The sequence below is a fragment of the Fulmarus glacialis genome, unplaced genomic scaffold, assembly GCF_000690835.1.
Source record: "Fulmarus glacialis isolate BGI_N327 unplaced genomic scaffold, ASM69083v1 scaffold17836, whole genome shotgun sequence".
NCBI lineage: Eukaryota > Metazoa > Chordata > Aves > Procellariiformes > Procellariidae > Fulmarus > Fulmarus glacialis.
Window position 1 is genome coordinate 7,414 of NW_009216405.1, and position 10,136 is coordinate 17,549.

The 10,136-nt window shown below is 49.7% G+C and overlaps 1 protein-coding gene across 1 annotated transcript; it reads right to left on the reverse strand.

Annotated features, from left to right (window-relative positions):
• Positions 1-3,246: 3,246 nt before the first annotated feature.
• On the reverse strand, positions 3,247-9,767 carry LOC104077888 (leucine zipper putative tumor suppressor 3). The gene is made up of 3 exons (XM_009579299.1): positions 9,318-9,767; positions 6,871-7,701; positions 3,247-3,957 (listed from the first exon to the last, which is right to left on the reverse strand). The coding sequence occupies exons 1-3, from the start codon at positions 9,765-9,767 to the stop codon at positions 3,247-3,249; spliced, it is 1,992 nt and encodes a 663-aa protein (XP_009577594.1).
• Positions 9,768-10,136: the final 369 nt, after the last annotated feature.

Sequence of the window (10,136 nt, forward strand, 5' to 3'; positions counted from 1 at the left end):
GCTCCGATCTGGATCGAAACTCTAGATCAAAGTGATGCAGTGAAGAAAAAGGTGAAGGGAGTGTACCTTTCCTCCTCCAGGGTGAAGAATCTCTCCTTGCTGCTCCTGCTCCATCCCAAGGAGCATCTGCTGATGGATGCACTGTGAGGCCATTGAGTCCCTGGGCAGTCCAGCACCCTCCAGCGGTCAGACAAACCCATATGCCTCCAGGTTTCACATCAAGACACACTCATTCCTGGCACCACTGCAAAGAAGATCTAGGAAAAACATGATAGAGCAAACCTGGCACGCTGGAGGGCTTGGCTGACTGCTGCTGACCGGATCCAGGTACGTGGGGAGGCCAGACACCTGCTTCTCCTGCCCATGGATTAGCAAGGAGTTCTGGTGAGAAGGAGTCCCACAGGGTGATGCCAGTGTCCATTCCTCTTGGATATTAACGCAGCGGGGAATTGCAGTGTACACCTACTTGAAACTCAATCACTCTGGGTGTTCTTGAGCCACTGACTGAAACACTGATTCCTGCGATGGTTAGTGGGAAGCCAACTTCCATGTCAGTGGAGCCAGGAGGAGCAAAGGTGGAAATGACCCTCAATGTTACTGGACTCATCTTGTCGTGAGGACGGTTGCTGTTGTGTTTGCTTTTGCTGTGGTGGCCTCAAAAATACCATACGACCATCTGAGACTGAGCCTTTTGCAATTTTTCTGTGCTTTTCCCTTTTGCCCAAGGACTGCAAAGCCCTGCACAAGCACAGATGCCTCACAACTGCTTTGGGAAGAAAGACATCGTAGGTTTATCTGATGTGGAAAGAGAGGCACAGAAAGGCAAGATGACACAAGACACCAAATCTCCAACCCTGACACTGTGGGATGTTTGACTCTATCTTGAAGGCCCAATGTATGAAATGGAGGAAGCTCTAGGATTTGCCTGGCCAAGCGTAAGTTTGCGCAGCGCACGTGGGTGTCTCCCTTGGCATGGCAAAGTCTGCTGCTGGGTGGCACCGGCAGGCAGCTGCACTCCTTCCTCAGTGGGGTGCGCGGGCTGACGTCCAAGAGTGCTGAAGCATCTGCAGGATTCATAGTGGGACTCATCTCCACGCCCTTCAGGGATCGGACCTGACCCAGTCCTCCTTTCTATGGCTGGTCTGGTGAGAGGGGCTTAGCCTGAGCTGCCCTGGTGTTTTCCAGACTGATGGGTTGTGTCTTCCTTCAGCTCCAAAGGCAGAAGTGGTGGGAAAAGACAGGTACCGTCAACTAGGATCTTGAAATGCACTGGTCTCATCGCACATCTCGATTTTCTATGGTTCCAGGGATCGCTGCCAGCCACCAACAGTTCCAGCCCAGTAATACTATCTGTTGACCTTGGCTGGGGGTTGGTGGGACTAGTTGAAATCTCCTCTCTCCTGCTCAGCCTCTTTGCTCAGTCTGGAGCTCACCACAACAATGTTTGGTCCCAACTTGAAGGTCAGACCTGGTGATGGGGAGGGAGGAGCTTTCGGGGAAGGGAACATGGAAAATGAGTAGCTTCAGGGCTTTTGTTTGGAAGGTCTTCAGCCCCTCAACGCCCTGAGGTTCTTCCTTGGTATGCAGATGAAATGCGATCTGGCAAAACTCTCCCGAGAGTCACCTCACATGGACATCCCAGGATGTCCCAGTGCTAATTCTAGCTTTGTCCTTCTAGCTGCTCCCTAGGGCAAAGAGCCAAAATTCCCACTTGCGTTGATCCTTTGGCCACTGCCCAGTCAGTGCAAATCCCACTTTGCAACATTTTTTACTCTTTGCTGTGGATCACGGTAAAAAAGTGTCCGTGAAAGGGAGAGCCAGACCCACTTTGCCCACCTTTTAAAGCTGAATGCTGGTTTTTGATGCCTGCACCATTCTCAGCGACTGTGCGTATAAGATTTGGTTATTATTCTGCCAGGGCATAAGCACTTGCGTGATCTTAAGCATTTTCCTTTCTTACGACTGCTTTCATGCTCAGAGTTAGTAGCTGAGTATTTTCTTAAGCTGGGCCTGCGTTATCTCTGTCCCTGGAATATGTGATGCCGTGGGATCGCTATGGGTGCTGTTTGAAATGGCTGTACTGAAGGCTAATGCTCGCCCCGTTGCAATCTAGCGGTAATGCTGATACGTGCTCGCTGCAACTCCTGAGTGAGGCTCGGATGCCATTTTTTAAGTAGACCCTAGACCGAGAGAGTGCACCAAAGCATCACTCATTTGGGAATGGGGTAGCACAATTGCCCACTGTTGGGCAAATTGCTAAAGCTTCACTTTGCATAAACATCCCGCAGGTTTGGAGGCTTCCCCAAACCTTGATTCCGTTGACTTTGGGAAGTAAGAGGGCTTTGGGGGAAGGAAACTATCTTGGATTTCCAAGTTTTTTTCTTGCTGTAGCCAGCTTGAGTATATGGTAAGAATAGGGGGACCAAGGCAGAGGTGGGAGGGTATTTCTGCTCCCAGGGTTGATCACAACCCAGGAGAGAAGTGGAATGGCAGAAAGAAACCACAACGAAATGAAAACGCAGCATATGTCAAGCTCTGCTGAGCCTCCAAAGAGACTTCTGCTGGGCAATCATTCCTTGTTGTCTTATGTTACCAGGACAGCCTCATCCTGCTCCTCAAGGGTGTCCTAACCCCTTGCAACCATGGTAGCTATGGGATCGCAAGAGGGAGTCATCTGGTAGAGATATGTCTGGTTTCACTGAAATCAGTGGCCAACCTCCCACTGACTTCACTAAGACCACCGTCTAGACAGAATACTTGATGCAGAACAGTGAGTTTGCTCATGATCCCGAGAGCTTTGCTCCATTAGCCAATGTGGCTAAAAATGCCCTGAAAAAAAACCTGCCACTTTGAACTGTTTTGCTGCACGTAAATGCTTGGAAAACCAAAGAAACCAAATACAACCCTCCAAAACAACCAACCGAAGAGAGGTGAATTGTAGGAGAGGGGATGGCAGCCTCTAGCGAAGTAACAGTCACGGCAGATTACAAAAGAGCCAATTGACCCTCACCAGCGGTACTAGGAAAAAAACAAAAGAGATGTTGCATTATCGAGAGAAAAACAACGCACATCCACAGTTATTTTACCTACAGAGCACAGAAGTATAGAGTAGGGGTGACAGAGCTTGGTGTGAGCAGACTCACACCGCTCCTACGGTAGCGTATTATCCTTCGGAAGATCACTGGCTTGAGTAGGTAGTACATGCACGGCAATGAAAAAATTACGTTGTATTGTCTTGGTCCCACCTCAGATCTCGGTGGACTCTATTCGCTCGAGTCTGGAGGGGGTCCATGGTTTTTTCTCCTCGGTGTGCGGGGGGCTGGTGGCCTTCGTGTTCATCTCGTTCACCTTGTGCTCCAGGAGCTGGTTCTTCTGGTACATCTCCACGTAGTTCAGTTGCAGCTGCTTCTGGTACTTGATGACTTTCTCCTTCTCTTCTTGCCATGTGCGCCGCTCCTCCTCAAAGTCCATCACCTGCTGCTCCCGCTGCTGCCGCTCCAGCTTCAGCTCTGTCTGGAGCCGCTCCACCTCCTTCCGCAGGGTGTTGACGCTGTCCTCGCTCTGCCGCTGCATCTTGGCTTCGTCACTCTCGCAGGCCAGCGGGTCCCGCAGCTTCTCACCAAGGTCCCCACCAAAAGGCCCCGGAGGTCCCATGCTGGCAATTGTCCGCTTCAGGCCGGAGACCTCAAGCTCACAGTGGTTCAGTTTTTCCCTCAACACCTGGACCTCACTCATCTTCCTCTGCAGTTCGCTCTCACAGATCTCCAGGTTGACGCTCTTGGAGCTGTAGGAGTCCTTCAGGGTAAGGATCTGCTCCTCCTTCTCCCGAAGGAAGTTCTTACCTTCCTTGAGCTGCGTCCGCAGTCCCACGATCTCATTCAGCTTCTGGGAGACGTCCGCTTGGGAGTCCTTCAGCTGCTGCTTGAGCAGGGAGATCTCACCCGCCTTCTGGCACACCTGCGGGGAGAGCATCCATGAGGCAGGAGGAAGGCAGTGAGGAGCCGCCACCGCTGCTTGTCCCCACGCTGCCTGTGAAACGTCTGCATGGCCGGAGGCTCAGGTAACGGGAGGGGACAGCCGGTGACGCTGCTCAAGGACTGAGTTCCAGTCTTCACAAGGACCCAGACCATGCCAAAGACCTAGAGGTTGTCCCCACATTTGTGGGGGAGATTTGGTGTTTCTTCCTGGCTCTCAGGGACCTGATGCTGTTCCCAGCTGGAGCTGAGCAAACAGCTAAGCTAAGTGCTGTGGTCCTCACTGGTGGTGAGCAGACACCGATGCTTCCCTCCCTGCATTCATCTTACTCACCTAACCACAAGCCTGCAGTGCTTGACCTCAAATCCTCTGCTCTCAGCAGTTTTCCCACTGACCTCAATGGGATCTGGACCTTGGACAAGCCTGAGACAGAAACATCTCAGAACTGCAGACCACCCGGGCTCTCCTGAGCACAGGGAGTGTAGGACAGGATGCAGAAACAGTAGATAACTACTTTTTCTTGTCCTGTGACACTTTCCCTCCCAAAAGAAGACTCCTGAAGAACCCAGTTGACTAAATTTTAGGGTTCACTTCACTGGGGACAGTCCAGGGACTGGTAGCTATTTAATTCTTTTGGGGCAGGGCATGAAGAGTGACAGCCCCTCTACCAAAGATCAAGGAGAGAGCTGCAACCCCCCCTTGCTGAAATGGGACTACCATGCACTAACCTTGGGCACTTGACTGGCTCAAGTCTCACCCATGGGGTAAGGTGCACAAGCCCAGTGGAAATACCCTTGCTGCAGTGTATATTTGCGTTACATAGGTGTCACCATTCAATATGACACTCCTCTGCACCTGCGTACTCCACCAAAGGTGACAGTTGCGTGAATAGTTGTGGGTGTTGGAAGTGAACCATAAAAATGACCAAACCCTCATTTTCCCATGAACTCCGTGGTTTTCAGGGCTCTGCAGTGGCAGATCTGATCTGTCTGCTGTGGGTGATTGTAGAGACAACCAGTCCCTACCTATGCTGGCAGAAGTCTGGGCTGGGGAGTGGCATCAAAGAACCATCAGTGATCAAAGAGTATAGGCATAATTAAAAATAGACTTGGTAGCCACCTCCAGACCAGGGTGTCCTGTCCTCCTGAAACTCCTGTCTCTTGTCATACATTAAATGCTTGGCCTTTCATCCCTCCTGTGGTGCCTGCAAGGTCCCTTGCTGCTCTGCTCCAGTTGGGTCAATGTTCCTCAGACAAACTCTCCTCTCCGCTGCCTTCATTGCAACTTCCAAGCTTCTCTGCTATAGAGGGCTTGCCTGGTGCATAATGTTGAGCGAGACCTTGAAGCTCAGCTATCGGGATAGTCCAGTGCTCACTACGAATGGCTGAATAGCTAGGAGATGTACCCAGTCACTTCCTACTGGTAGCAGCTTTCCCTGGAGCTGACAGCCATGGTGGTTCCCCCTGGAGAACCCACATCCACACCAGCACTCGTCTGCAGCAGATGCAGAACCGTATTGCGCTTGTTAGCTGTAGTTAAAGTGGTGTAGTTACTGCCTAGCTAAAAAGAATGCACAATTTACTGAAAGTGCTCTCCGTGGGCTAGCTCTTCCCAAAAGGCAGAGAAATACATGATGAAGGAACAGCTTGGATAGGAATCGACTTACAGATTCAAATACTTAAATTTTGGCCTCTACTTGGGTGCTGTGGAGATCTAGGCAGTACAGTGCATGGAGCCTGGAGAGCAAGTCAACAAGTGTAGGTGCCTACAAATTTTAGGTGTCTTGATCCATAAGCTGAGTCCCTATCTTTACATCGATACCACTGGGTTAGCTGTTGCAGACAGAACTATAGCAGTGAAGCAAATAATCAAAAGCCCATCTGCAGTTTTACTGGTGCAAAATCAGGGAACTTTCCAGACCTAACTTGTTGGAAGACACAAAAGACCAGGACAGAGCAGCTGGCCAGAGGAGGCACCATGTGGGACAATGAAGCCTGCTTGTTCTGGGATGTAACTTGCAGAGATTTTATAGCAAGCCTCTAATAAGGTCTGCTGAACATCTGCAAATAGCACATTTCAGAGCCTAATTAATCCCAGCTTCATTGACTTTCCATCAGGATTAGCAGAATAGGGTCTTCTTGATTCTAGAGCTATGTTTTGCCTCTGCGTTCTTAATAAATTTAAAGTTTCTAGCCAGTCCATGGAAGGATTAAAATTCTTCACATGATCAAGCTGGAAAAAAAAATATATTAGCACTGGCTATACAAACAGACTTTGATAAAATGTTCTAAAAATAGAAACAGTAGAAAAAATATGTAAGACTCAAAAGGAGAACTAGAAAGAGGAATTTGCCTTTCAGCCTTTTAAGAGAGATAAACTTATTAGCAACTGAAAACAGTGTGTTACAATGGAAAGCATGAGGTAGACTTGGCTATCGGTATCATTCTTAGCTCACTTGCTTTATATCTTAAACAAAAAAAAATCAAATATTTGAAAAGCGGTTTCAAGGTTTGCCCAAACCCACATGTTAGAAAAATTTAATTAAAATAGACTTAAACCCAATTTTGGTACGCACAAATACCTGTATGGAAAGACCTGTATTCACTGAAACTAGATTCAAATGTCACACACTGGAGTGACCTGACTCTGAAGCCAAATTATTAACCAGCGCAGGAAGCATGCACAGAAAAATTGTGCTCATTTTAGTTTAATTAAAAACTACAGGCTTGGGGCTCAGACAAATGAAGAGGTGACTGAAGTGTCATCTGTTACCTGGAGGCCACCAACCCGTAGCCATTGTCTGTGGGGTCCACTTAGGGCAAATGGGAGGTATTTTGGGCTATTGGAGCCCTCAGTGAAAACCTCACTCAAGGTCTGTTACAAAAAGACTCTTACCTCCCACTTGGTCTCTTCAATCTTTGGGAGAAACTCAGCCTGTTCCTTCTTGAAAGCCACAAATTTCTTCTCTAGCTCCTCTCGTTGCTGGAGGAGTTGTCCCATATCATCTTGGAGTTTTTTTTTCTCTTGCTGGAGCTTGAAGATTTGGAGCTGCAAGGCCTGCTGAGCCCGCTGCGCCTTTTTGGAGACCTGTTGCAATTTGTTGGCATAGTTTTGCCTCAGGTCCTCCATTTCCCTCTCCCAGATCTTCTGTTTCTCCTCGAACACTTGGAAGATGGCTGCCTCGCTTTTGTCCAAGTTCCTTCGCATCTGGAGGACCTCCTGCTCCTTCTCCCACAGCCGATCTTCCAGGTCTTGGATGATGTCGTCCGTTGAAGGCGAGTGGAAAGGCATCGTTTCATTGAGATGGTTCAGTCTGTTGAATGAAGAGGTGCTCTTGCTTGAAGACCGCCCGCTGTCTGAGGTAGATATCCCGTTGTATCCCGCGATGTTCTTGTCCACGTAGGTTGTACCGATGCGGTTGATGTGGCTTGTGGAGGCGCTCATTGGACCCACGTGCTGGCTGTAGCCTGTCCCGTACGTGGGCAGGCTCGTTAACGAGTTACGGCCTGAATCCGAAAGGCCCCCCACTTGGTTTGTAGTCCTGTTAAGGCTGCTCTTGTCGAGTCCACTTTTGGGTGCGGACGGGCTATTGCTGTTGGCATGGTTCAAGCTCTTTCTGTTCTCTGTCACCCCGTTGCTCTGCGGCGGGCAGAGGTTCTGCATGGAATGGAAGTTTTTAGGAACTACTGGTTTAAAGGCTGAGGGTCTAACTAAGGGCTCATTGCTCTGCAAAAGGAAAAAGGACCACGCATCAAACATAGCAGGAAGCTTGGTAACAACACACAAAAGAGATACATCAGCACAGGCTGGGGCTGATGGAGCTAAAACACCTTGGGCTAGCTCCGTATTTCTCAGCCTTATTACACCCTGGGCCATTTGGGATTTAACATGAGGGACCTGTGGTCACTCGTAGGGCAACACCTTCTGTTTCCTTGCCCCAGTTGAAAAAAAAAAAAAATCTTGACTCACCCCAAATCTGTGTGCATTTTTCCCTGGAATACTCCTTGGGTCCTCTTAGTGCTCTTTGCAAGAAGGAGGGCTGCCACCTGCCTACCAGACCTGATCAAAACAACTCTTTGATTTTGGCAGATTATATTTTGAAGGACTTCTAGCATTGAGGGTGCATTTCCCTTTTGCTGAAAACTGAATTGAACCCTTGGATTAGCAGCCATTTTGCCCCAGGAGCACCTTGTTTCCCTCCTGCTGGCAGTCATCTCTCCCCTGTGTGGACATCACGTCCTGCTTATGTTTGGACAGGAATAGGAGCTGTGACCCTAGCAGCGACAGCGGGCAAGGAACATGCTGAAGCTGTTCTTCATCTGAATGTTTGTGTTTCCTGCGGCCATAAGCAATGCTGGAGGGAGAACGGACTGCAGCTGTAAAGGATTTGGAACGGATTTTAAAACCTTGAACATTCCTCACCCCATGAATGCACCTACAGAAACAAAATTTTCCTCAAAATGGGATTGAGTCTCCCCTACTGCAGGTTGGGTTTCAGGTGAAAATTAACCCAGAGGAAGCTGCTTTGTATTAGCAAAGATGTTTTGAAAATGCCTTCGAGGAGAAACAGAACAAGCCCTGGTGAGCAGGCAAGGTTGGAGACCAAAAACATGGCGCCTGGCATGTGGGACTAAGGTGGACTACAGCGGCCGGTGGATTAACAGCCCAGGAGAAAAGGCCACCAAACGCTGCAGAAATAATACCGCACAAGGCAGCGTCCCCAGGGCATGAATTATGGGAGTCGCTGGAGCAGAGCAGCAGGCTATCTAAAACGCCTGGCCTGGGAGATGTTTGCTCCTCAAAGCCGATATGAGCCATGAGGACTGGGCTTGGATGGGTGATAACACTTACAAGGGTGGTTTTCAAGACTTGTCACTTTGTCCCTCATAAGGGGCACAGATGCTCATAGCTGCTTTCAAGAACACCTTTTGGTGGCAGTGAGGAGGTTGCCTATAAATGGCACAAAACATAAGAGTGGGACTCAGATGCTGGACTTATCAAAATGAGAGCTGAATCCAGCTCCCTCTCCATCAATCGGGGAGGTAGGCACAGCATCTCGGGTAGGTTGGAGTAGCCGGTGGCTTAAATACAGGCTTAAATGAGCTGGAGACTTAGCTGTAGAAGACTTGTGATCCTGCTCTTGGGTTTCTCAAGAACTAACATGCCCCTTTGTTCAATCCCCTGAAAGTAATAAGAATTATATTATCTGTACATAAAAGTGATGCCATCTACATAATAAGAATTAGACTGTCAGGATTGCACCATTGCCCAAGGCTTCCTGGTCTGTGTTTTTAGAGATGTGCCACGGTCATCACAGTGCTCCGGGAGGTGGGGATTCTCACCTGGTCTAGTTTGCCGGAGATTGGCAATATCTTTGGTGGGTTACTGGGCTCTCGGTATTGGGGAGGAGGCGGCATGTTCTTCTCGTTGTTGTTGGTCACATTCCCACAGATGTCCATCTTCACCTTCTCACTCTTGCGCAGATCGCCATTGATGTAGAGGGAATTGGAGACTTTCTCTGACCTGTATGTCTTCTCCTCGCCGGAGTAGCGGTTGGAGATCTCCCGCGTGGAGTACCCGTTGCGAGACCCCTCCGTCTGCCGGCCGCTGCTCTGTGTCCGGGTCCCCACGCTCTTCATGGCGAACTCTTGGTCGTTGGCGACTCCGCTGCCTACGCTCCCCATGGTGCTCTGGGAGGCGGGCTGGGATGGCTGGGGAGCAAAATCGTGGAAGTTCTCCGGGCTGGGGTAGGTTGGGTCACTAAGAATGGGCAGCGTCTCTAGCGTGGCCATGGCAGCGCAGAGGTGAGGTGGAGGCACAGGTCAGTGGCACTGGGAGAAGGAGGAAAAGGAAAGGACTGTTAAAGAGATGCCTTTTATCTACCATACTTCTTGCAGATCGGCATCGTGCAGAGATGAGCAAATCTCTGGGCTGGGTGATGCAAGGACAGAAGCTGTCGTGTTTCAGTATATGGTATGGAGCAGACGATGGGGCTGTCCTCCTCTCCGTGATGCCCAGCCCCACTTGGAGGAGCAGCGTGCTGCTCTTAAGCCTCTCAGTCCAAGGGTTGGGTGCTCCCAGGGGAGGGGGTTGCGTGGGTTTTAGTGGGCACAGCTCTACAGCATCGGTTGGACACAACCATTTGCAGTTGCCAAACTTGA

Coding starts and splice junctions, on each gene's coding strand:
- LOC104077888 (XM_009579299.1), bottom strand. CDS start 9,767: ATGGCCACGCTAGAGACGCTGCCCATTCTTAGTGACCCAACCTACCCC. Junction 7,702..9,317: donor TCTCCGGCAAACTAGACCAG/GTGAGAATCCCC, acceptor TTCCTTTTGCAG/AGCAATGAGCCCTTAGTTAG. Junction 3,958..6,870: donor TTGAAGAGACCAAGTGGGAG/GTAAGAGTCTTT, acceptor CTCTCCCCGCAG/GTGTGCCAGAAGGCGGGTGA.